Here is a 27,257-nt window from a genome sequence, read left to right on the forward strand (position 1 = left end):
CACGTCACATGGGGGGGACATGGGGACGTGTCACATGGCGGGGGGACACACGGCCGCCGCGGCCACGGGTGATGGGGACAAAGGTGGAGGGGTCTGGGTGACATGCTGGTGTGGCCGTGGGGGTGTTGACCTGTCACACGTGTCCCCGTGGTGACATCTCTGTGTCCTTGTCCCCCGTGTCCCCATAGTGACGTCTCTGTGCCCACACTGTCCCTATGGCCCTGTGCTGTGTCCCCATGATGTCCCCAAAATGTCCCCAGGATGTCCCCGTCCCATTCATTCTTTGCTGGTGAAGACCAGCTCGTGGTAGAGGATGTCACTGTCCCCATGTCCCTGTCCCCATGTCCCTGTCCCCATGTCCTTATGTCCCCATGACCACATCCATGTCCCCACCGTGTCCCCATGTCCTTATGTCCCCATGTCCCCACCGTGTCCCCATGTCCCACCTGCCTCATGAACTCCTTGGTGGTGAAGACCAGCTCATGGCAGAGAATGGCACTGTCCCCATGTCCCTGTCCCCATGTCCCTGTCCCCATGTCCATGTCCCTGTCCCCATGTCCCTATGTCCATGTCACTGTCCCCATGTCCCCACGATGTCCCCAGGATGTCCCCATGTCCCACCTGCCTCATGAACTCCTTGGTGGTGAAGACCAGCTCATGGTGGAGAATGTCCCTGTCCCCATGTCCCTGTCCCCATGTCCATGTCCCTATGTCCATGTCCCTGTCCCCATGTCCATGTCACTGTCCCCATATCCCCATGATGTCCCCATGTCCCCATGATGTCCCCATGATGTCCCCATGTCACCATGGTGTCCCACCTGCCTCATGAACTCCTTGGTGGTGAAGACCAGCTCATGGTAGAGAATGTCCCTCTCCCCATGTCCCTGCCCCATGTCCATGTCCCTATGTCCCTGTCCTCATGTCCATGTCCCTGTCCCCGTGTCCCCATGTACATGTCACTGTCCCCATGTCCCTGTCCCCATGTCCCTGTCCCCATGTCCATGTCCCTATGTCCATGTCCCTGTCCCCATGTCCCTGTCCCCATGTCCCTGTCCCCATGTCCATGTCCCTATGTCCATGTCCCTGTCCCCATGTCCCTGTCCCCATGTCCATGTCCCTATGTCCCTGTCCTCATGTCCATGTCCCTGTCCCCGTGTCCCCATGTACATGTCACTGTCCCCATGTCCCTGTCCCCATGTCCATGTCCCTATGTCCATGTCCCTGTTGCCATGTCCCCATGTCCATGTCCCTCTCCCAATGTCCCTGTCCCCATGACCATGTCCCCATGTCCATGTCCCTGTCGCCATGTCCATGTCCCCATGTCCCTGTCCCCATGTCCATGTCCCTGTCCCCATGTCCATGTCCCTATGTCCATGTCCCCATGTCCCTGTCCCCATGTCCATGTCCCTAAGTCCATGTCCCTATGTCCATGTCCCCATGTCCATGTCCCTGTCCCCATGTCCCTGTCCCCATGTCCATGTCCCTGTCCCCATGTCCATGTCACTGTCCCCATGTCCCCACGATGTCCCCATGTCCCACCTGCCTCATGAACTCCTTGGTGGTGAAGACCAGCTCGTGGTAGAGCAGCCAGCGCGGTTGTTCGCTGAACAGGCAGCTGTTGGGGTGGATGAAAACCGGCTGTTGGTGCTTCACCGTGCGGTACCCGCCGCGCGTCAGCCGCGCCGTGTGGTAGAAGAACCCAGCCGTGATGGCCTGGGGGGAAACGGGGGGGAAATGGGGTGAGAATGGGGGAAATTTGGGGGGGAAATGGGGGGTTGGGTTGGGGTGATGGGTTGGGGTGATGGGTTGGGGTGATGGGTTCGGGTGATGGGTTGGGTGATGGGTTGGGGTGATGTGATTGGGGTGATGGGTTGGGGTGATGGGTTTGGGTGATAGATTTGGGTGCTGGGTTTGGGTGATGGGTTGGGGTGATGGGTCGGGGTGATGTGTTGGGTGATGGGTTGGGGTGATGGGTTGGGGTGATGGGTTTGGGTGATGGGTTGGGGTGATGGGTTGGGTGATGGGTTGGGTGATGGGTTGGGGTGATGGATTTGGGTGATGGGTTTGGGTGATGGGTTGGGGTGATGGGTTGGGTGATGGGTTGGGGTGATGGGTTGGGATGATGGGTTGGGGTGATGGATTTGGGTGCTGGGTTTGATGATCCCAGTTGAGTTTTGGGGTGAGTTGGGGGGTGTTGGGGTCACCTTTGGGACCAGCACCAAGTCCCCATTGCAGGATGACGGTGGCAGCTCCATGATGGGTTGGGGTGATGGGTTGGGGTGATGTGATTGGGGTGATGGGTTGGGGTGATGGGTTGGGGGTGATGTGATTGGGGTGATGTGATTGGGGTGATGGGTTGGGGTGATGGGTTTGGGTGATGGGTTGGGGTGATGGGTTTGGGTGATGGGTTGGGGTGATGGGTTGGGGGTGATGTGATTGGGGTGATGTGATTGGGGTGATGGGTTGGGGTGATGGGTTTGGGTGATGGGTTGGGGTGATGGGTTGGGGTGATGGGTTGGGGTGCTGGGTTTGGGTGATGGGTTTGGGTGATGGGTTGGGATGATGTGATTGGGGTGATGGGTTGGGGTGATGGGTTTGGGTGATGGGTTTGGGTGATGGGTTGGGGTGATGGGTTGGGGTGATGGGTTTGGGTGATGGGTTGGGGTGATGGGTTGGGGTGATGGGTTTGGGTGATGGGTTGGGGTGATGTGATTGGGGTGATGGGTTTGGGTGATGGGTTTGGGTGATGGGTTGGGGTGATGGGTTGGGGTGCTGGGTTTGGGTGATGGGTTGGGGTGATGGGTTTGGGTGATGGGTTGGGGTGATGGGTTGGGGTGATGGGTTGGGGGTGATGGGTTGGGGGTGATGGGTTGGGTGATGGGTTGGGTGATGGGTTGGGTGATGGGTTGGGGTGATGGGTTTGGGTGCTGGGTTTGGGTGATGGGTTGGGGTGATGGATTGGGGTGATGTGATTGGGGTGATGGGTTTGGGTGCTGGGTTTGGGTGCTGGGTTTGGGTGATGGGTTGGGGTGATGTGATTGGGGTGATGGGTTTGGGGTTTGGGTGATGGATTTGGGTGATGGGTTTGATGATCCCAGTTGAGTTTTGGGGTGTGTTTTGGGGTGAGTTGGGGGGTTTTGGGGTCACCTTTGGGACCAGCACCGAGTCCCCATTGCAGGATGACGGTGGCAGCTCCATGATGGGTTTGGGTGATGTGATTGGGGTGATGGGTTTGGGGTTTGGGTGCTGGGTTTGATGATCCCAGTTGAGTTTAGGGGTGAGTTTTGGGGTGAGTTTTGGGGTGTGTTGGGGGGTTTTGGGGTCAACTTTGGGACCAGCACCGAGTCCCCATTGCAGGATGACGGTGGCAGCTCCATGATGGGTTGGGGTGATGAGTTTGGGTGATGTGATTGGGGTGATGGGTTGGGGTGATGTGATTGGGGTGATGGGTTGGGGTGATGTGATTGGGGTGATGGGTTGGGTGATGGGTTGGGGGTGATGGGTTGGGGTGATGGGTTGGGGGTGATGTGATTGGGGTGATGGGTTTGGGTGATGGGTTGGGGTGATGGGTTGGGGTGATGGATTGGGGTGATGGGTTGGGTGATGGGTTGGGTGATGGGTTTGGGTGATGGGTTGGGGTGATGGGTTGGGTGATGGGTTGGGGTGACGGGTTGGGGTGATGTGATTGGGGTGATGGGTTGGGGTGATGGGTTGGGGTGATGGGTTGGGGTGATGGGTTGGGGTGATGGGTTGGGTGATGGGTTGGGGTGATGGGTTGGGGTGATGGGTTGGGTGATGGGTTGGGGTGATGGGTTGGGTGATGGGTTGGGTGATGGGTTGGGGTGATGGGTTGGGGTGATGTGATTGGGGTGATGGGTTGGGGTGATGGGTTGGGGTGATGGGTTGGGGTGACGGGTTGGGGTGATGTGATTGGGGTGATGGGTTGGGGTGATGGGTTGGGGTGATGGGTTGGGGTGATGGGTTTGGGTGATGGGTTGGGGTGATGGGTTGGGGTGATGGGTTTGGGTGATGGGTTGGGGTGATGGGTTGGGTGATGGGTTGGGGTGATGGGTTGGGGTGATGGGTTTGGGTGATGGGTTGGGGTGATGGGTTGGGGTGATGGGTTTGGGTGATGGGTTTGGGTGATGGGTTGGGGTGATGGGTTGGGGTGATGGGTTGGGGTGATGTGATTGGGGTGATGGGTTGGGTGATGGGTTGGGGTGATGTGATTGGGGTGATGGGTTGGGGTGATGGGTTGGGGTGATGGGTTGGGGTGATGGGTTTCGGTGATGGGTTGGGGTGATGGGTTGGGGTGATGGGTTTGGGTGATGGGTTGGGGTGATGGGTTGGGGTGATGGGTTGGGGTGATGGGTTGGGTGATGGGTTGGGTGATGGGTTGGGGTGATGGGTTGGGGTGATGGGTTGGGGTGATGGATTGGGGTGATGTGATTGGGGTGATGGGTTTGGGTGCTGGGTTTGGGTGCTGGGTTTGGGTGATGGGTTGGGGTGATGTGATTGGGGTGATGGGTTTGGGGTTTGGGTGATGGATTTGGGTGCTGGGTTTGATGATCCCAAGGGAGTTTTGGGGTGTGTTTTGGGGTGAGTTGGGGGGTGTTGGGGTCACCTTGCGGACCAGCACCGAGTCCCCGCCGCAGGATGACGGTGGCAGCTCCATGATGGGTTGGGGTGATGGGTTTGGGTGATGGATTTGGGTGATGGGTTGGGGTGATGGGTTTGGGTGATGGGTTGGGGTGATGGGTTGGGATGATGGGTTGGGGTGATGGATTTGGGTGCTGGGTTTGATGATCCCAGGGGAGTTTTGGGGTGAGTTGGGGGGTGTTGGGGTCACCTTTGGGACCAGCACCAAGTCCCCATTGCAGGATGACGGTGGCAGCTCCATGATGGGTTGGGGTGATGAGTTTGGGTGATGTGATTGGGCTGATGGGTTGGGGTGATGGGTTGGGGTGATGGGTTGGGGGTGATGTGATTGGGGTGATGTGATTGGGGTGATGGGTTGGGGTGATGGGTTTGGGTGATGGGTTGGGGTGATGGGTTGGGGTGATGGGTTTGGGTGCTGGGTTTGATGATCCCAGTTGAGTTTTGGGGTGAGTTGGGGGGTGTTGAGGTCACCTTTGGGACCAGCACCAAGTCCCCATTGGAGGATGACGGTGGCAGCTCCATGATGGGTTTGGGTGATGGGTTGGGGTGATGGGTTTGGGGTGATGGGTTGGGGTGATGGGTTTGGGTGATGGGTTTGGGTGATGGGTTGGGGTGATGGGTTTGGGGTGATGGGTTGGGGTGATGGGTTGGGGTGATGGGTTTGGGGTGATGGGTTGGGGTGATGGGTTGGGGTGATGGGTTTGGGTGATGGGTTGGGGTGATGTGAGTGGGGTGATGGGTTTGGGTGATGGGTTGGGGTGATGGGTTGGGGTGATGGGTTGGGTTGATGGGTTGGGGTGATGGGTTTGGGTGATGGGTTTGGGTGATGGGTTGGGGTGATGGGTTGGGGTGATGGGTTTGGGTGATGGGTTGGGGTGATGGGTTTGGGGTGATGGGTTGGGGTGATGGGTTGGGGTGATGGGTTTGGGTGATGGGTTGGGGTGATGTGAGTGGGGTGATGGGTTGGGGTGATGGGTTGGGGTGATGGGTTGGGGTGATGGGTTTGGGTGATAGATTTGGGTGCTGGGTTTGAGTGATGGGTTGGGGTGATGGGTTGGGGTGATGGGTTGGGGTGATGGATTTGGGTGATGGATTTGGGTGCTGGGTTTGGGTGATGGGTTGGGGTGATGGGTTTGGGTGATGGGTTTGGGTGATGGATTTGGGTGCTGGGTTTGGGTGATGGGTTGGGGTGATGGGTTTGGGTGATGGGTTTGGGTGATGGGTTTGGGTGATGGGTTGGGGTGATGGGTTTGGGTGATGGGTTGGGGTGATGGGTTGGGGTGATGGGTTTGGGTGATGGGTTTGGGTGATGGGTTGGGTGATGGGTTGGGTGATGGGTTGGGGTGATGGGTTGGGGTGATGGGTTGGGTGATGGGTTGGGGTGATGGGTTTGGGTGCTGGGTTTGATGATCCCAGGGGAGTTTTGGGGTGTGTTTTGGGGTGAGTTGGGGGGGTGTTGGGGTCACCTTGCGGACCAGCACCGAGTCCCCGCCGCAGGATGACGGCGGCAGCTCCATGATGGGTTGGGGTGATGGGTTGGGGTGATGGGTTGGGGTGATGGGTTGGGTGATGGGTTGGGGTGATGGGTTGGGGTGATGGGTTGGGTGATGGGTTGGGGTGATGGATTTGGGTGCTGGGTTTGATGATCCCAGGGGAGTTTTGGGGTGTGTTTTGGGGTGAGTTGGGGGGGTGTTGGGGTCACCTTTGGGACCAGCACCAAGTCCCCATTGGAGGATGACGGTGGCAGCTCCATGATGGGTTTGGGTGATGGGTTGGGGTGATGGGTTTGGGGTGATGGGTTGGGGTGATGGGTTTGGGTGATGGGTTTGGGTGATGGGTTGGGGTGATGGGTTGGGGTGATGGGTTGGGGTGATGGGTTTGGGTGATGGGTTGGGGTGATGGGTTGGGGTGATGGGTTGGGTTGATGGGTTGGGGTGATGGGTTGGGGTGATGGGTTTGATGATCCCAGGGGAGTTTTGGGGTGTGTTTTGGGGTGAGTTGGGGGGGTGTTGGGGTCACCTTTGGGACCAGCACCAAGTCCCCATTGGAGGATGACGGTGGCAGCTCCATGATGGGTTTGGGTGATGGGTTGGGGTGATGGGTTTGGGGTGATGGGTTGGGGTGATGGGTTTGGGTGATGGGTTGGGGTGATGGGTTGGGTGATGGGTTGGGGTGATGGGTTTGGGTGATGGGTTGGGGTGATGGGTTGGGGTGATGGGTTGGGGTGATGGGTTTGATGATCCCAGGGGAGTTTTGGGGTGTGTTTTGGGGTGAGTTGGGGGGGTGTTGGGGTCACCTTGCGGACCAGCACCGAGTCCCCGCCGCAGGATGACGGTGGCAGCTCCATGATGGGTTGGGGTGATGGGTTGGGTGATGGGTTGGGGTGATGGGTTGGGGTGATGGGTTGGGGTGATGGGTTGGGGTGATGGGTTGGGTGATGGGTTGGGGTGATGGGTTGGGGTGATGGGTTGGGTGATGGGTTGGGGTGATGGATTTGGGTGCTGGGTTTGATGATCCCAGGGGAGTTTTGGGGTGTGTTTTGGGGTGAGTTGGGGGGGTGTTGGGGTCACCTTGCGGACCAGCACCGAGTCCCCGCCGCAGGATGACGGTGGCAGCTCCATGATGGGTTGGGGTGATGGGTTTGGGTGATGGGTTTGGGTGATGGGTTGGGGTGATGGGTTGGGTGATGGGTTGGGGTGATGGGTTGGGATGATGGGTTGGGGTGATGGATTTGGGTGCTGGGTTTGATGATCCCAGGGGAGTTTTGGGGTGAGTTGGGGGGTGTTGGGGTCACCTTTGGGACCAGCACCAAGTCCCCATTGCAGGATGACGGTGGCAGCTCCATGATGGGTTGGGGTGATGAGTTTGGGTGATGTGATTGGGCTGATGGGTTGGGGTGATGGGTTGGGGGTGATGTGATTGGGGTGATGTGATTGGGGTGATGGGTTGGGTGATGGGTTTGGGTGATGGGTTGGGGTGATGGGTTGGGGTGATGGGTTGGGGTGATGTGATTGGGGTGATGGGTTTGGGTGATGGGTTGGGGTGATGGGTTGGGTGATGGGTTGGGGTGATGTGATTGGGGTGATGTGATTGGGGTGATGGGTTGGGTGATGGGTTGGGTGATGGGTTGGGGTGATGGGTTGGGGTGATGGATTTGGGTGCTGGGTTTGATGATCCCAGGGGAGTTTTGGGGTGAGTTTTGGGGTGAGTTGGGGGGGTGTTGGGGTCACCTTGCGGACCAGCACCGAGTCCCCGCCGCAGGATGACGGTGGCAGCTCCATGATGGGTTGGGGTGATGGGTTTGGGTGATGGGTTGGGGTGATGTGATTGGGGTGATGGGTTGGGTGATGGGTTGGGTGATGGGTTGGGGTGATGGGTTGGGGTGATGGGTTGGGTGATGGGTTGGGTGATGGGTTGGGGTGATGGGTTGGGGTGATGGGTTGGGTGATGGGTTGGGTGATGGGTTGGGGTGATGGGTTGGGGTGATGGGTTTGGGTGATAGATTTGGGTGCTGGGTTTGAGTGATGGGTTGGGGTGATGGGTTGGGGTGATGGGTTGGGGTGATGGATTTGGGTGATGGATTTGGGTGCTGGGTTTGGGTGATGGGTTGGGGTGATGGGTTTGGGTGATGGGTTTGGGTGATGGATTTGGGTGCTGGGTTTGGGTGATGGGTTGGGGTGATGGGTTTGGGTGATGGGTTTGGGTGATGGGTTTGGGTGATGGGTTGGGGTGATGGGTTTGGGTGATGGGTTGGGGTGATGGGTTGGGGTGATGGGTTTGGGTGATGGGTTTGGGTGATGGGTTGGGTGATGGGTTGGGTGATGGGTTGGGGTGATGGGTTGGGGTGATGGGTTGGGTGATGGGTTGGGGTGATGGGTTTGGGTGCTGGGTTTGATGATCCCAGGGGAGTTTTGGGGTGTGTTTTGGGGTGAGTTGGGGGGGTGTTGGGGTCACCTTGCGGACCAGCACCGAGTCCCCGCCGCAGGATGACGGCGGCAGCTCCATGATGGGTTGGGGTGATGGGTTGGGGTGATGGGTTGGGGTGATGGGTTGGGTGATGGGTTGGGGTGATGGGTTGGGGTGATGGGTTGGGTGATGGGTTGGGGTGATGGATTTGGGTGCTGGGTTTGATGATCCCAGGGGAGTTTTGGGGTGAGTTGGGGGGGTGTTGGGGTCACCTTTGGGACCAGCACCAAGTCCCCATTGGAGGATGACGGTGGCAGCTCCATGATGGGTTTGGGTGATGGGTTGGGGTGATGGGTTTGGGGTGATGGGTTGGGGTGATGGGTTTGGGTGATGGGTTTGGGTGATGGGTTGGGGTGATGGGTTGGGGTGATGGGTTGGGGTGATGGGTTTGGGTGATGGGTTGGGGTGATGGGTTGGGGTGATGGGTTGGGTTGATGGGTTGGGGTGATGGGTTGGGGTGATGGGTTTGATGATCCCAGGGGAGTTTTGGGGTGTGTTTTGGGGTGAGTTGGGGGGGTGTTGGGGTCACCTTTGGGACCAGCACCAAGTCCCCATTGGAGGATGACGGTGGCAGCTCCATGATGGGTTTGGGTGATGGGTTGGGGTGATGGGTTTGGGGTGATGGGTTGGGGTGATGGGTTTGGGTGATGGGTTTGGGTGATGGGTTGGGGTGATGGGTTGGGTGATGGGTTGGGGTGATGGGTTTGGGTGATGGGTTGGGGTGATGGGTTGGGGTGATGGGTTGGGGTGATGGGTTTGATGATCCCAGGGGAGTTTTAGGGTGTGTTTTGGGGTGAGTTGGGGGGGTGTTGGGGTCACCTTGCGGACCAGCACCGAGTCCCCGCCGCAGGATGACGGTGGCAGCTCCATGATGGGTTGGGGTGATGGGTTGGGTGATGGGTTGGGGTGATGGGTTGGGGTGATGGGTTGGGGTGATGGGTTGGGGTGATGGGTTGGGTGATGGGTTGGGGTGATGGGTTGGGGTGATGGGTTGGGTGATGGGTTGGGGTGATGGATTTGGGTGCTGGGTTTGATGATCCCAGGGGAGTTTTGGGGTGTGTTTTGGGGTGAGTTGGGGGGGTGTTGGGGTCACCTTGCGGACCAGCACCGAGTCCCCGCCGCAGGATGACGGTGGCAGCTCCATGATGGGTTGGGGTGATGGGTTTGGGTGATGGGTTTGGGTGATGGGTTGGGGTGATGGGTTGGGTGATGGGTTGGGGTGATGGGTTGGGATGATGGGTTGGGGTGATGGATTTGGGTGCTGGGTTTGATGATCCCAGGGGAGTTTTGGGGTGAGTTGGGGGGTGTTGGGGTCACCTTTGGGACCAGCACCAAGTCCCCATTGCAGGATGACGGTGGCAGCTCCATGATGGGTTGGGGTGATGAGTTTGGGTGATGTGATTGGGCTGATGGGTTGGGGTGATGGGTTGGGGGTGATGTGATTGGGGTGATGTGATTGGGGTGATGGGTTGGGTGATGGGTTTGGGTGATGGGTTGGGGTGATGGGTTGGGGTGATGGGTTGGGGTGATGTGATTGGGGTGATGGGTTTGGGTGATGGGTTGGGGTGATGGGTTGGGTGATGGGTTGGGGTGATGTGATTGGGGTGATGTGATTGGGGTGATGGGTTGGGTGATGGGTTGGGTGATGGGTTGGGGTGATGGGTTGGGGTGATGGATTTGGGTGCTGGGTTTGATGATCCCAGGGGAGTTTTGGGGTGAGTTTTGGGGTGAGTTGGGGGGGTGTTGGGGTCACCTTGCGGACCAGCACCGAGTCCCCGCCGCAGGATGACGGCGGCAGCTCCACGCGCTCCCGCAGCCCCTCCAGCTGCTCCCGCACGTCGCGCGCCCGGCGCAGGGACCGCGCCTGCACAAAGTGCTCGTAGCACCACTGCACCGAGTGGCCGCTCTGCACCCACTGCGGCATGGGGACAGGGGACAAGGGGGACAATGGGGGACAATGGGGGGTAAGGGGGACAATGGGGGACAGGGGGACAATGGGGGACAGGGGGACAATGAGGACAATGGGGGGTAAGTGGGACAATGGGGGACAGGGGGACAATGGGGACAATGAGGACAATGAGGACAATGGGGACAATGAGGACAATGGGGGGTAAGGGGGACAATGGGGGACAGGGGGACAATGGGGACAATGAGGACAATGTGGGGTAAGGGGGACAATGGGGGACAGGGGGACAATGGGGACAATGAGGACAATGTGGGGTAAGGGGGACAATGGGGACAATGAGGACAATGGGAAGTAAGGGGGACAATGGGGGACAGGGGGACAATGGGGGGTAAGGGGGACAATGGGGGACAGGGGGACAATGGGGACAATGAGGACAATGGGGGGTAAGGGGGACAATGGGGGACAGGGGGACAATGGGGACAATGAGGACAATGGGGACAATGAGGACAATGGGGGGTAAGGGGGACAATGGGGGACAGGGGGACAATGGGGGCAATGAGGACAATGGGGACAATGAGGACAATGGGGGGTAGGGGGGACAATGGGGGACAGGGGGACAATGGGGACAATGAGGACAATGGGGGACAGGGGGACAATGGGGACAATGAGGACAATGAGGACAATGGGGGGTAAGGGGGACAATGGGGGACAGGGGGACAATGGGGGGTAAGGGGGACAATGGGGGACAGGGGGACAATGGGGACAATGAGGACAAGGGGGGTAAGGGGGACAATGGGGGACAGGGGGACAATGGGGGACAGGGGGACAATGGGGGGTAAGGGGGACAATGGGGACAATGAGGACAATGAGGACAATGGGGGTAAGGGGGACAATGGGGGACAGGGGGACAATGGGGACAATGAGGACAATGGGAGGTAAGGGGGACAATGGGGGACAGGGGGACAATGGGGACAATGAGGACAATGTGGGGTAAGGGGGACAATGGGGACAATGAGGACAATGGGAAGTAAGGGGGACAATGGAGACAATGAGGACAATGGCGGGACAGGGGGACAATGGGGGACAGGGGGACAATGGGGACAATGAGGACAGTGAGGGGTAAGGGGGACAATGGGGGACAGGGGGACAATGGGGACAATGAGGACAATGGGGACAATGAGGACAATGGGGGGTAAGGGGGACAATGGGGGACAGGGGGACAATGGGGACAATGAGGACAATGGGGACAATGAGGACAATGGGAGGTAAGGGGGACAATGGGGGACAGAGGGACAATGGGGACAATGAGGACAATGGGGACAATGAGGACAATGGGGGGTAAGGGGGACAATGGGGGACAGGGGGACAATGGGGACAATGAGGACAATGGGGGGTAAGGGGGACAATGGGGGACAGGGGGACAATGGGGACAATGAGGACAATGGGGACAATGAGGACAATGGGGGGTAAGGGGGATAATGGGGGACAGGGGGACAATGGGGACAATGAGGACAATGGGAGGTAAGGGGGACAATGGGGGACAGGGGGACAATGGGGACAATGAGGACAATGGGGACAATGAGGACAATGGGGGGTAAGGGGGACAATGGGGGACAGGGGGACAATGGGGGCAATGAGGACAATGGGGACAATGAGGACAATGGGGGGTAGGGGGGACAATGGGGGACAGGGGGACAATGGGGACAATGAGGACAATGGGAGGTAAGGGGGACAATGGGGGACAGGGGGACAATGGGGACAATGAGGACAATGGGGACAATGAGGACAATGGGGGGTAAGGGGGACAATGGGGGACAGGGGGACAATGGGGGCAATGAGGACAATGGGGACAATGAGGACAATGGGGGGTAGGGGGGACAATGGGGGACAGGGGGACAATGGGGACAATGAGGACAATGGGGGACAGGGGGACAATGGGGACAATAAGGACAATGGGGGGTAAGGGGGACAATGGGGGACAGGGGGACAATGGGGACAATGGGGACAATGAGGACAATGGGGACAATGAGGACAATGGGAGGTAAGGGGGACAATGGGGGACAGAGGGACAATGGGGACAATGAGGACAATGGGGACAATGAGGACAATGGGGGGTAAGGGGGACAATGGGGGACAGGGGGACAATGGGGACAATGGGGACAATGAGGACAATGGGAGGTAAGGGGGACAATGGGGGACAGGGGGACAATGGGGACAATGAGGACAATGGGGGGTAAGGGGGACAATGGGGGACAGGGGGACAATGGGGGACAGGGGGACAATGAGGACAATGGGGGGTAAGGGGGACAATGGGGGACAGGGGGACAATGGGGACAATGAGGACAATGGGGGGTAAGGGGGACAATGGGGGACAGGGGGACAATGGGGACAATGAGGACAATGGGGACAATGAGGACAATGGGGGGTAAGGGGGACAATGGGGGACAAGGGGACAATGGGGACAATGGGGACAATGAGGACAATGGGGGACAGGGGGACAATGGGGACAATAAGGACAATGGGGGGTAAGGGGGACAATGGGGGACAGGGGGACAATGGGGACAATGGGGACAATGAGGACAATGGGGACAATGAGGACAATGGGAGGTAAGGGGGACAATGGGGGACAGAGGGACAATGGGGACAATGAGGACAATGGGGACAATGAGGACAATGGGGGGTAAGGGGGACAATGGGGGACAGGGGGACAATGGGGACAATGGGGACAATGAGGACAATGGGAGGTAAGGGGGACAATGGGGGACAGGGGGACAATGGGGACAATGAGGACAATGGGGGGTAAGGGGGACAATGGGGGACAGGGGGACAATGGGGGACAGGGGGACAATGAGGACAATGGGGGGTAAGGGGGACAATGGGGGACAGGGGGACAATGGGGACAATGAGGACAATGGGGGGTAAGGGGGACAATGGGGGACAGGGGGACAATGGGGACAATGAGGACAATGGGGACAATGAGGACAATGGGGGGTAAGGGGGACAATGGGGGACAGAGGGACAATGGGGACAATGAGGACAATGGGGACAATGAGGACAATGGGGGGTAAGGGGGACAATGGGGGACAAGGGGACAATGGGGACAATGAGGACAATGGGGGGTAAGGGGGACAATGGGGGACAGGGGGACAATGGGGACAATGAGGACAATGGGAAGTAAGGGGGACAATGGGGGACAGGGGGACAATGGGGACAATGAGGACAATGGGGGGTAAGGGGGACAATGGGGGACAGGGGGACAATGGGGACAATGAGGACAATGGGGACAATGAGGACAATGGGGGGTAAGGGGGACAATGGGGGACAGGGGGACAATGGGGACAATGAGGACAATGGGGGGTAGGGGGGACAATGGGGGACAGGGGGACAATGGGGACAATGAGGACAATGGGAGGTAAGGGGGACAATGGGGGACAGGGGGACAATGGGGACAATGAGGACAACAGGGGACAGGGGGACAACAGGGACAATGGGGGAAACAGGGACATGGGAACAGACACGGGGACGGGAGACATGAGGGACACGGGGGGACAGGGACACGGTTAGTACCTGTCCTGTGTCCCCATGTCCCCATATGCCCATGTCCTTGTGTCCCCCCATATCCCCATGTCCCCAGGTGTCCCCATGTCCCCAGGTGTCCCCAGGTGTCCCCGTACCTGCTCGTAGACGTTGAGCAGCACCAGGTGGTCACCACCAGTCTGGTAGAAGGTGGCCCTGGCACTGTCCCCATGTCCCCCCAAGTCCCTGTATCCCCAGGTGTCCCCATGTCCCCAGGTGTCCCCATGTCCCCAGTGTCCCCGTGTCCCCATACCTGTTCATAGACATTGAGCAGCACCAGATGGTCGCTGCCGGTCTGGTAGAAGGTGGCCCTGGCACTGTCCCCATGTCCCCCCAAGTCCCTGTGTCCCCCCATGTCCCTGTGTCCCCAGGTGTCCCCATGTCCCCAGGTGTCCCCGTGTCCCCGTACCTGCTCGTAGACATTGAGCAGCACCAGGTGGTCCCCCCCGGGCCGGTAGAAGGTGGCCCTAGCACTGTCCCCATGTACCCCATGTCCCTCTGTCCCCAGGTGTCCCCATGTCCCATCATGTCCCCAGGTGTCCCCATGTCCCCAGGTGTCCCCATGTCCCCAGGTGTCCCCAGGTGTCCCCATACCTGCTCGTAGACATTGAGCAGCACCAGATGGTCGCTGCTGGGCTGGTAGAAGGCAGCCCTGGCGCTGTCCCCATGTCCCCCCAAGTCCCTGTGTCCCCCCATATCCCCATGTCCCCATGTCCCCAGGTGTCCCCGTGTCCCCAGGTGTCCCCGTGTCCCCGTACCTGCTCGTAGACGTTGAGCAGCACCAGGTGGTCCCCCCCGGGCCGGTAGAAGGCGGCCCTGGCGCTGTCGGCGTGCAGAACCTTGTCCTTGGGCCGGTAGAACACGGCGTTGTTCACCGACAGCATCGCGGCCACCGACAGCACCTCGTCCGTACAGCCGTACCTGGGGACAAGGGCAATGTCACCTGGCAGTGTCACCTGTCATCTGTCAGTGTCACCTGTCACAGTGTCACCTGTCAGTGTCACCTGTCAGTGTCACCTGTTACCGACAGCACTGCGTCCGTACAGCCGTACCTGGGGACATCAGCTGTCACAGGGTCACCTGTCACAGTGTCACCTGTCACCGACAGCACCTCAACACTACAGCTGTACCTGGGGATGTCACAGTGTCACCTGTCACTGTCACCTGTCACCTGTCACAGTGTCATCTGTCAGTGTCACCTGTCACAGTGTCACCTGTCACCGACAGCACCTTGTCCATACAGCCGTACCTTGGGACAAGGGCAATGTCACCTGTCAGTGTCACCTGTCATCTGTCAGTGTCACCTGTCACAGTGTCACCTGTCAGTGTCACCTGTCAGTGTCACCTGTCATCTGTCAGTGTCACCTGTCACAGTGTCACCTGTCACCGACAGCACCTCGTCCGTACAGCCGTACCTGGGGACAAGGGCAATGTCACCTGGCAGTGTCACCTGTCACCTGTCAAAGTGTCACCTGTCACATTGTCACCTGTTACCGACAGCACTGCGTCCGTACAGCCGTACCTGGGGACAAGGGCAATGTCACCTGTCAGTGTCACCTGTCACCTGTCAAAGTGTCACCTGTCACATTGTCACCTGTCACCGACAGCACCTCGTCTGTACAGCCGTACCTGGGGACAAGGGCAATGTCACCTGGCAGTGTCACCTGTCACCTGTCGCAGTGTCACCTGTCACATTGTCACCTGTTACCGACAGCACCTCGTCCGTACAGCCGTACCTGGGGACAAGGGCAATGTCACCTGTCAGTGTCACCTGTCACCTGTCAGTGTAACCTGTCACAGTGTCACCTGTCACAGTGTCACCTGTCACTGACAGCACCTCATCGGTACAGCCGTACCTGGGGACAAGGGCAATGTCACCTATCAGTGTCACCTGTCACCTGTCGCAGTGTCACCTGTCACCTGTCAGTGTCACCTGTCACTGACAGCACCTCATCGGTACAGCCATTCCTGGGGACAAGGGCAATGTCACCTGTCAGTGTCACGTGTCATCTGTCAGTGTCACCTGTCACAGTGTCACCTGTCAGTGTCACCTGGCAGTGTCACCTGTCATCTGTCAGTGTCACCTGTCACATTGTCACCTGTCACTGACAGCACCTCGTCCGTACAGCCGTACCTGGGGACAAGGGCAATGTCACCTGTCAGTGTCACCTGTCACCTGTCAGTGTAACCTGTCACAGTGTCACCTGTCACAGTGTCACCTGTCACTGACAGCACCTCATCGGTACAGCCGTACCTGGGGACAAGGGCAATGTCACCTATCAGTGTCACCTGTCACCTGTCGCAGTGTCACCTGTCACCTGTCAGTGTCACCTGTCACTGACAGCACCTCATCGGTACAGCCATTCCTGGGGACAAGGGCAATGTCACCTGTCAGTGTCACGTGTCATCTGTCAGTGTCACCTGTCACAGTGTCACCTGTCAGTGTCACCTGGCAGTGTCACCTGTCATCTGTCAGTGTCACCTGTCACATTGTCACCTGTCACCGACAGCACCTCGTCCGTACAGCTGTACCTGGGGACAAGGGCAATGTCACCTGGCAGTGTCACCTGTCACCTGTCAAAGTGTCACCTGTCACATTGTCACCTGTTACCGACAGCACTGCGTCCGTACAGCCGTACCTGGGGACATCAGCTGTCACAGGGTCACCTGTCACAGTGTCACCTGTCACCGACAGCACCTCAACACTACAGCTGTACCTGGGGATGTCACAGTGTCACCTGTCACTGTCACCTGTCACCTGTCACAGTGTCATCTGTCAGTGTCACCTGTCACAGTGTCACCTGTCACCGACAGCACATTGTCCGTACAGCCGTACCTTGGGACAAGGGCAATGTCACCTGTCAGTGTCACCTGTCACAGTGTCACCTGCCACATTGTCACCTGTCACCGACAGCACCTCGTCCGTACAGCCGTACCTGGGAACAAGGGCAATGTCACCTGGCAGTGTCACCTGTCACCTGTCGCAGTGTCACCTGTCACAGTGTCACCTGTCACTGACAGCACCTCGTCCGTACAGCCATACCTGGGGACAAGGGCAATGTCACCTGGCAGTGTCACCTGTCACATTGTCACCTGTTACCGACAGCACCTCGTCCATACAGATGTACCTGGGGACAAGGGCAATGTCACCTGGCAGTGTCACCTGTCACCTGTCAGTGTCACCTGTCACAGTGTCACCTGTCAGTGTCACCTGGCAGTGTCACCTGTCATCTGTCAGTGTGACCTGTCACATTGTCACCTGTTACCGACAGCACCTCGTCCGTACAGCCGTACCTGGGGACAAGGGCAATGTCACCTGGCAGTGTCACCTGTCACCTGTCAAAGTGTCACCTGTCACATTGTCACCTGTTACCGACAGCACTGCGTCCGTACAGCCGTACCTGGGGACATCAGCTGTCACAGGGTCACCTGTCACAGTGTCACCTGTCACCGACAGCACCTCAACACTACAGCTGTACCTGGGGATGTCACAGTGTCACCTGTCACTGTCACCTGTCACCTGTCACAGTGTCATCTGTCAGTGTCACCTGTCACAGTGTCACCTGTCACCGACAGCACCTTGTCCATACAGCCGTACCTTGGGACAAGGGCAATGTCACCTGTCAGTGTCACCTGTCACAGTGTCACCTGTCACATTGTCACCTGTCACTGACAGCACCTCGTCCGTACAGCCGTACCTGGGGACAAGGGCAATGTCACCTGTCAGTGTCACCTGTCACATTGTCACCTGTCACTGACAGCACCTCATCCGTACAGCCGTACCTGGGGACAAGGGCAATGTCACCTGTCAGTGTCACCTGTCACATTGTCACCTGTCACTGACAGCACCTCGTCCGTACAGCCGTACCTGGGGACAAGGGCAATGTCACCTGTCAGTGTCACCCGTCACCTGTCAGTGTCACCTGTCACAGTGTCACCTGTCACATTGTCACCTGTCACTGACAGCACCTCGTCCATACAGCCGTACCTGGGGACAAGGGCAATGTCACCTGTCAGTGTCACCTGTCACCTGTCAGTGTCACCTGTTACAGTGTCACCTGTCAGTGTCACCTGTCATCTGTCAGTGTCACCTGTCATCTGTCAGTGTCACCTGTTACAGTGTCACCTGTTACAGTGTCACCTGTCAGTGTCACCTGTCATCTGTCAGTGTCACCTGTCACATTGTCACCTGTTACCGACAGCACCTCGTCCATACAGCCGTACCTGGGGACAAGGGCAATGTCACCTGGCAGTGTCACCTGTCACCTGTCAGTGTCACCTGTCACAGTGTCACCTGTCACATTGTCACCTGTCACCGACAGCACCTCGTCCGTACCGCCGTACCTGGGGACAAGGGCAATGTCACCTGTCAGTGTCACCTGTCACAGTGTCACCTGTCACCTGTCAGTGTCACCTGTCACATTGTCACCTGTCACCGACAGCACCTCGTCCGTACAGCCGTACCTGGGGACAAGGGCAATGTCACCTGGCAGTGTCACCTGTCATCTGTCAGTGTCACCTGTCAATGTCACCTGTCATCTGTCAGTGTGACCTGTCACATTGTCACCTGTTACCGACAGCACCTTGTCCGTACAGCCGTACCTGGGACAAGGGCAATGTCACCTGTCAGTGTCACCTGTCACCTGTCGCAGTGTCACCTGTCACCTGTCAGTGTCACCTGTCACTGACAGCACCTCATCGGTACAGCCATTCCTGGGGACAAGGGCAATGTCACCTGTCAGTGTCACCTGTCACCTGTCGCAGTGTCACCTGTCACAGTGTCACCTGTCACTGACAGCACCTCGTCCGTACAGCCATACCTGGGGACGTCACAGTGTCACCTGTCAGTGTCACCTGTCACCTGTCACAGTGTTATCTGTCAGTGTCACCTGTCACATTGTCACCTGTCACTGACAGCACCTCGTCCGTACAGCTGTACCTGGGGACAAGGGCAATGTCACCTGTCAGTGTCACCTGTCACAGTGTCACCTGTCACATTGTCACCTGTCACCGACTGCACCTCGTCCGTACAGCCGTACCTGGGGACAAGGGCAATGTCACCTGTCAGTGTCACCTGTCACCTGTCGCAGTGTCACCGGTCACAGTGTCACCTGTCATCTGTCAGTGTCACCTGTCACATTGTCACCTGTCACTGACAGCACCTCATCGGTACAGCCGTACCTGGGGACGTCACAGTGTCACCTGTCAGTGTCACCTGTCACCTGTCAGTGTCACCTGTCACAGTGTCACGTGTCATCTGTGTCACCTGTCACATTGTCACCTGTCACTGACAGCACCTCATCGGTACAGCCGTACCTGGGGACGTCACAGTGTCACCTGTCAGTGTCACCTGTCACAGTGTCACCTGTCACTGTGTCACCTGTCACCAGCCACAGGGGGTGGTGCCATCCCTGGCGGGGGTGAGAGATGGGGGAGGGGACAGTTGGGGACACTTGGAGACACCAGGGCACACCGGGGTACACTCATCAACACTTGGGGACACTTGGGGACATCAGGTGACACTTGGGGACAGTTGGGGACACTCACTGCTCGGACGCCAGGATCATCTTGGCCAACATGGGCTCCACCGGCAGCTCCGCCATGCGCCGGCCCAGCTGGGACAATGGGGACACCAGTCACACCAGTGACACACCAGTGACACCAGTAACAGACCAGTAACAGACCAGTGTCACTCACACCCCCAGTGCCCCCGCCCAGTGCTCCCAGTGACCCCCCAGTCCCTCCCTGTGACCCCTCCCAGTGCCCCCAGTGACCCCGCCCAGTGCTCCCAGTGACCCCCCAGTCACTCCCAGTGACCTCCCAGTGCTCCCAATGACCCCCCAGTGCTCCCAGTGACCCCCCAGTGCTCCCAGTGACCCCGCACAGTACTCCCAATGACCCCCAGTGCTCCCAGTGACCCCTCCCAGTGCTCCCAGTGACCCCCCAGTGCTCCCAGTGACCCCCCAGTCCCTCCCAGTGACCTCCCAGTGCTCCCGCCCAGTGCTCCCAGTGACCTCCCAGTCCCTCCCAGTGACCTCCCAATGCTCCCAGTGACCCCCCAGTGCTCCCTGTGACCCCTCCCAGTGCCCCCAGTGCCCCCTCCCAGTGCTCCCAGTGACCCCCCAGTCCCTCCCAGTGACCTCCCAGTGCTCCCAGTGACCCCCCAGTGCTCCCTGTGACCCCTCCCAGTGCCCCCAGTGACCCCCCAGTGCTCCCAGTGCCCCCTCCCAGTGCTCCCAGTGACCCCCAATCCCTCCCAGTGACCTCCCAGTGCTCCCAGTGACCCCCCAGTCCCCCCCAGTGACCTCCCAGTGCTCCCAGTGCCCCCGCCCAGTGCTCCCAGTGACCCCCCAGTGCTCCCAGTGACTCCCCAGTCCCTCCCAGTGACCTCCCAATGCTCCCAGTGACCCCCCAGTGCTCCCTGTGACCCCTCCCAGTGCCCCCAGTGACCCCGCCCAGTGCTCCCAGTGACCCCCTGTCCCTCCTAGTGACCTCCCAGTGCTCCCAGTGACCTCCCAGTGCTCCCAGTGATTCTCCAATGCTCCCAGTGACCTCCCAGTGCTCCCAGTGACCCCCAATCCCTCCCAGTGATATCCCAGTGCTCCCAGTGCCCCCTCCCAGTGCTCCCAGTGACCCCCCAGTGCTCCCAGTGACCCCACCCTGTGCTCCCAATGACCCCCCAGTGCTCCCAGCGACCCCTCCCAGTGCTCCCAGTGACCCCCAATCCCTCCCAGTGATCTCCCAGTGCTCCCAGTGACCTCCCAGTGCTCCCAGTGACCTCCCAGTGCTCCCAGTGACCCCCAATCCCTCCCAGTGATCTCCCAGTGCTCCCAGTGCCCCCTCCCAGTGCTCCCAGTGCCCCCTCCCAGTGCTCCCAGTGACCTCCCAGTCCCTCCCAGTGCCCCCTCCCAGTGCTCCCAGTGACCTCCCAGTGCTCCCAGTGCTCCCCAATCCCTCCCAGTGATCTCCCAGTGACTTCCCAGTGCTCCCAGTGACCCCTCCCAGTGCTCCCAGTGCCCCCTCCCAGTGCTCCCAGTGACCTCCCAGTGCTCCCAGTGCCCCCTTCTAGTGCTCCCAGTGACCTCCTAGTGCTCCCAGTGACCACCCAGTGCTCCCAGTGCCCCTTCCCAGTGCTCCCAGTGCCCCCTCCCAGTGCTCCCAGTGACCTCCCAGTGCTCCCAGTGACCCCCAATCCCTTCCAGTGATCTCCCAGTGCTCCCAGTGATCTCCCAGTGCTCCCAGTGCCCCTTCCCAGTGCTCCCAGTGCCCCCTCCCAGTGCTCCCAGTGACCTCCCAGTGCTCCCAGTGACCCCCAATCCCTCCCAGTGATCTCCCAGTGCTCCCAGTGATCTCCCAGTGCTCCCAGTGCCCCTTCCCAGTGCTCCCAGTGCCCCCTCCCAGTGCTCCCAGTGACCTCCCAGTGCTCCCAGTGACCCCCAATCCCTCCCAGTGATCTCCCAGTGCTCCCAGTGCCCCCTCCCAGTGCTCCCAGTGCCCCCTCCCAGTGCTCCCAGTGACCTCCCAGTCCCTCCCAGTGCCCCCTCCCAGTGCTCCCAGTGACCTCCCAGTGCTCCCAGTGCTCCCCAATCCCTCCCAGTGATCTCCCAGTGACTTCCCAGTGCTCCCAGTGACCCCTCCCAGTGCTCCCAGTGCCCCCTCCCAGTGCTCCCAGTGACCTCCCAGTGCTCCCAGTGCCCCCTTCCAGTGCTCCCAGTGACCTCCTAGTGCTCCCAGTGACCACCCAGTGCTCCCAGTGCCCCTTCCCAGTGCTCCCAGTGCCCCCTCCCAGTGCTCCCAGTGACCTCCCAGTGCTCCAAGTGACCCCCAATCCCTCCCAGTGATCTCCCAGTGCTCCCAGTGACCTCCCAGTGCTCCCAGTGCCCCCTCCCAGTGCTCCCAGTGCCCTCCCAGTGCTCCCAGTGACCCCCAATCCCTCCCAGTGATCTCCCAGTGCTCCCAGTGACTTCCCAGTGCTCCCAGTGACCCCTCCCAGTGCTCCCAGTGCCCCCTCCCAGTGCTCCCAGTGACCTCCCAGTGCTCCCAGTGACCCCCAATCCCTCCCAGTGATCTCCCAGTGCTCCCAGTGACCTCCTAGTGCTCCCAGTGCCCCTTCCCAGTGCTCCCAGTGACCTCCCAGTGCTCCCAGTGACCTCCCAGTGCTCCCAGTGACCCCCAATCCCTCCCAGTGATCTCCCAGTGCTCCCAGTGCCCCCTCCCAGTGCTCCCAGTGCCCCCTCCCAGTGCTCCCAGTGACCTCCCAGTCCCTCCCAGTGCCCCCTCCCAGTGCTCCCAGTGACCTCCCAGTGCTCCCAGTGCTCCCCAATCCCTCCCAGTGATCTCCCAGTGACTTCCCAGTGCTCCCAGTGACCCCTCCCAGTGCTCCCAGTGCCCCCTCCCAGTGCTCCCAGTGACCTCCCAGTGCTCCCAGTGCCCCCTTCTAGTGCTCCCAGTGACCTCCTAGTGCTCCCAGTGACCACCCAGTGCTCCCAGTGCCCCTTCCCAGTGCTCCCAGTGCCCCCTCCCAGTGCTCCCAGTGACCTCCCAGTGCTCCCAGTGACCCCCAATCCCTCCCAGTGATCTCCCAGTGCTCCCAGTGATCTCCCAGTGCTCCCAGTGCCCCTTCCCAGTGCTCCCAGTGCCCCCTCCCAGTGCTCCCAGTGACCTCCCAGTGCTCCCAGTGACCCCCAATCCCTCCCAGTGATCTCCCAGTGCTCCCAGTGATCTCCCAGTGCTCCCAGTGCCCCTTCCCAGTGCTCCCAGTGCCCCCTCCCAGTGCTCCCAGTGACCTCCCAGTGCTCCCAGTGACCCCCAATCCCTCCCAGTGATCTCCCAGTGCTCCCAGTGCCCCCTCCCAGTGCTCCCAGTGCCCCCTCCCAGTGCTCCCAGTGACCTCCCAGTCCCTCCCAGTGCCCCCTCCCAGTGCTCCCAGTGACCTCCCAGTGCTCCCAGTGCTCCCCAATCCCTCCCAGTGATCTCCCAGTGACTTCCCAGTGCTCCCAGTGACCCCTCCCAGTGCTCCCAGTGCCCCCTCCCAGTGCTCCCAGTGACCTCCTAGTGCTCCCAGTGACCACCCAGTGCTCCCAGTGCCCCTTCCCAGTGCTCCCAGTGCCCCCTCCCAGTGCTCCCAGTGACCTCCCAGTGCTCCAAGTGACCCCCAATCCCTCCCAGTGATCTCCCAGTGCTCCCAGTGACCTCCCAGTGCTCCCAGTGCCCCCTCCCAGTGCTCCCAGTGCCCTCCCAGTGCTCCCAGTGACCCCCAATCCCTCCCAGTGATCTCCCAGTGCTCCCAGTGACTTCCCAGTGCTCCCAGTGACCCCTCCCAGTGCTCCCAGTGCCCCCTCCCAGTGCTCCCAGTGACCTCCCAGTGCTCCCAGTGACCCCCAATCCCTCCCAGTGATCTCCCAGTGCTCCCAGTGACCTCCTAGTGCTCCCAGTGCCCCTTCCCAGTGCTCCCAGTGCCCCCCCAGTGCTCCCAGTGACCCCCAATCCCTCCCAGTGATCTCCCAGTGCTCCCAGTGCCCCCTCCCAGTGCTCCCAGTGACCTCCCAGTGCTCCCAGTGCCCCCTCCCAGTGCTCCCAGTGACCTCCCAGTGCTCCCAGTGCCCCCCAATCCCTCCCAGTGATCTCCCAGTGCTCCCAGTGACCCCTCCCAGTGCTCCCAGTGCCCCCTCCCAGTGCTCCCAGTGACCTCACAGTGACCCCCCAGTGCTCCCAGTGCCCCCTCCCAGTGCTCCCAGTGCCCCCTCCCAGTGCTCCCAGTGACCTCCCAGTGCTCCCAGTGCTCCCAGTACCGTGGTGAGCTCCCCGAGGTGGTTGAGGGCCCCCAGCGCATAGAGCTGCTCCAGCGCCAGCACCAGCGTCTCATGGGGCGGCGGATCCAGGAAGTCGAAGTGGATCAGGTCGTTGATCCCTGGGGACGGGGACGTCACCAGTGTCACCTCAGGGGGTCCCCAATGTCCCCGGAGATGTTCTAATGACCCCGGGATGGCCAGATGTCCCCCAATGCCACCCAAGATGCCCCAACATCAAGCGATGGTTCCCAAGGTGCCCTAATGTCCCCTATGGTCCCCAAATGTCCCCCAGAATGCCTCCTGAGATGTCCCAAAGCCCCTTGAGATGCCTCTTGAGATGTCCCAATTGTCCCCTGATGGTCCCCAAGATGCCCAGATGTCCCCTGTGGTCCCCAAATGACCCTCAAGATGCCACATAAGATGCCCCAATGGTCCCCAAATGTTCCCTGAGATGCCTCCTGAGATGTCCCAATGGTCCCCTGATGGTCCCCAAGATGCCCAGATGTCCCCTGTGGTCCCCAAATGTCCCCCAGGATGTCCCTTGAGATGTCCCAAAGCCCCTTGAGATGCCTCCTGAGATGTCCCCATGGTCCGCTGATGGTCCCCAAGATGCCCAGATGTCCCCTATGGTCCCCAATTGCCCCCCAAGATGTCCCTTGAGATGTCCCAAAACCCCTTGAGATGTCCCAATTGTCCCCTGATGGTCCCCAAGATGCCCAGATGTCCCCTGTGGTCCCCAAATGACCCTCAAGATGCCCCATAAGATGCCCCAATGGTCCCCAAATGTCCCCTGAGATGTCCCAATGGTCCCCTGATGGTCCCCAAGATGCCCAGATGTCCCCTGTGGTCCCCAAATGACCCTCAAGATGCCCCATAAGATGCCCCAATGGTCCCCAAATGTCCCCTGAGATGCCTCCTGAGATGTCCCAATGGTCCCCTGATGGTCCCCAAGATGCCCAGATGTCCCCTATGGTCCCCAATTGCCCCCCAAGATGTCTCTTGAGATGTCCCAAAGCCCCTTGAGATGTCCCAATTGTCCCCTGATGGTCCCCAACATGCCCAGATGTCCCCTGTGGTCCCAAATGACCCTCAAGATGCCCCATAAGATGCCCCAATGGTCCCCAAATGTCCCCTGAGATGTCCCAATGGTCCCCTGATGGTCCCCAAGATGCCCAGATGTCCCCTATGGTCCCCAATTGCCCCCCAAGATGTCCCTTGAGATGTCCCAAAGCCCCTTGAGATGTCCCAATTGTCCCCTGATGGTCCCCAAGATGCCCAGATGTCCCCTGTGGTCCCCAAATGACCCTCAAGATGCCCCATGAGATGCCCCAATGGTCCCCAAATGTCCCCTGAGATGCCTCCTGAGATGTCCCAATGGTCCCCTGATGGTCCCCAAGATGCCCAGATGTCCCCTGTGGTCCCAAATGTCCCCCAGGATGTCCCTTGAGATGTCTCAAAGCCCCTTGAGATGCCCCCTGACATGTCCCAATTGTCCCCTGATGGTCCCCAAGATGCCCAGATGTCCCCTGTGGTCCCCAAATGACCCTCAAGATGCCCCATGAGATGCCCCAATGGTCCCCAAATGTCCCCTGAGATGCCTCCTGAGATGTCCCAATGGTCCCCTGATGGTCCCCAAGATGCCCAGATGTCCCCTGTGGTCCCAAATGTCCCCCAGGATGTCCCTTGAGATGTCTCAAAGCCCCTTGAGATGCCCCCTGACATGTCCCAATTGTCCCCTGATGGTCCCCAAGATGCCCAGATGTCCCCTGCAGTCCCCAAATGACCCTCAAGATGCCCCATGAGATGCCCCAATGGTCCCCAAATGTCCCCTGAGATGTCCCAATGGTCCCCTGATGGTCCCCAAGATGCCCAGATGTCCCCTATGGTCCCCAATTGCCCCCCAAGATGTCTCTTGAGATGTCCCAAAGCCCCTTGAGATGTCCCAATTGTCCCCTGATGGTCCCCAAGATGCCCAGATGTCCCCTGTGGTCCCCAAATGACCCTCAAGATGCCCCATAAGATGCCCCAATGGTCCCCAAATGTCCCCTGAGATGCCCCCTGAGATGTCCCAATGGTCCCCTGATGGTCCCCAAGATGCCCAGATGTCCCCTATGGTCCCCAATTGCCCCCCAAGATGTCTCTTGAGATGTCCCAAAGCCCCCTGACATGTCCCAATTGTCCCCTGATGGTCCCCAAGATGCCCAGATGTCCCCTGTGGTCCCAAATGACCCTCAAGATGCCCCATGAGATGCCCCAATGGTCCCCAAATGTCCCCTGAGATGCCTCCTGAGATGTCCCAATGGTCCCCTGATGGTCCCCAAGATGCCCAGATGTCCCCTGTGGTCCCAAATGACCCTCAAGATGCCCCACGAGATGCCCCAATGGTCCCCAAATGTCCCCTGAGATGTCCCAATGGTCCCCTGATGGTCCCCAAGACACCCCAAAGCCTACTGAGATGTCCCCATGGTCCCCAACTGCCCCCCAAGATGCCTCCTGAGACGTCCCAAAGCCCCTTGAGATGCCCCCTGAGCCGTTCTCCTGCCCCGCTGAGACGCTCTGATGGTCCCTAGGAAGCCCCAGTGTCCCCAGCACCCCGGGGCCGGTGTCCCCAGCCGTCCCCGTGTCCCCGTGTCCCACCGAGGCTCTTGAGCAGCAGCACGAGCGCTCCCAGGTCCGTGCGCTGGATCTCGGGCACCGGCGTCTCCTCCAGCTCGTGCTGGAAGGCCCAGGCCGTGTAGAGCCGGAAACACTTCCCGGGGGCCACGCGCCCCGCGCGTCCCGCGCGCTGATTGGCCGAGGCCTGGGGACAAGGATGGGGTCACCCGGGGTCACCTGGGGTCACCCAAGGTCACCTGGGGACAGTCAGGGTCACCTAGGGTCCAGTGTCACCCACTGTCACCTGGGGTCAGCCAGGGTCACCTGGGATCCAGTGTCACCCATTGTCACCTGGGGGCACTCAGTGTCACCTGGGGTCAGCCAGGGTCACCCAATGTCACCTAGGGTCAGCCAGGGTCACCTGGGATCCAGTGTCACCCATTGTCACCTGGGGTCACTCAGTGTCACCTGGGGTCACCCAGTGTCACCTGGGGACAGTCAGGGTCACCTGGGATCCAGTGTCACCCATTGTCACCTGGGGTCACTCAGTGTCACCTGGGGTCAGCCAGGGTCACCTGGGGTCATCCAGGGTCACCTGGGGTCAGCCAGGGTCACCTGGGATCCAGTGTCACCCATTGTCACCTGGGGGCACTCAGTATCACCTGGGGTCAGCCAGGGTCACCTGGGGTCACTCAGTGTCACCCGGGGTCACCTGGGGACAGTCAGGGTCACCTAGGGTCCAGTGTCACCCATTGTCACCTGGG

The 27,257-nt window shown here is 59.7% G+C and overlaps 1 protein-coding gene across 1 annotated transcript in view; it reads right to left on the reverse strand.

The window, feature by feature from the left end:
- The window catches only part of DHX16 (DEAH-box helicase 16), a 68,354-nt gene that overhangs the window by 242 nt on the left and 40,855 nt on the right, over positions 1-27,257 (reverse strand). The window contains 6 exon segments of the mRNA XM_065044079.1: positions 1,540-1,713; positions 10,379-10,540; positions 14,866-15,028; positions 19,655-19,722; positions 23,899-24,017; positions 26,536-26,698. Of these exon segments, the coding sequence (XP_064900151.1) occupies positions 1,540-1,713; positions 10,379-10,540; positions 14,866-15,028; positions 19,655-19,722; positions 23,899-24,017; positions 26,536-26,698 (849 nt within the window).

Source organism: Columba livia, chromosome 32 (assembly GCF_036013475.1).
Source record: "Columba livia isolate bColLiv1 breed racing homer chromosome 32, bColLiv1.pat.W.v2, whole genome shotgun sequence".
In the NCBI taxonomy this organism is placed as follows: domain Eukaryota; kingdom Metazoa; phylum Chordata; class Aves; order Columbiformes; family Columbidae; genus Columba; species Columba livia.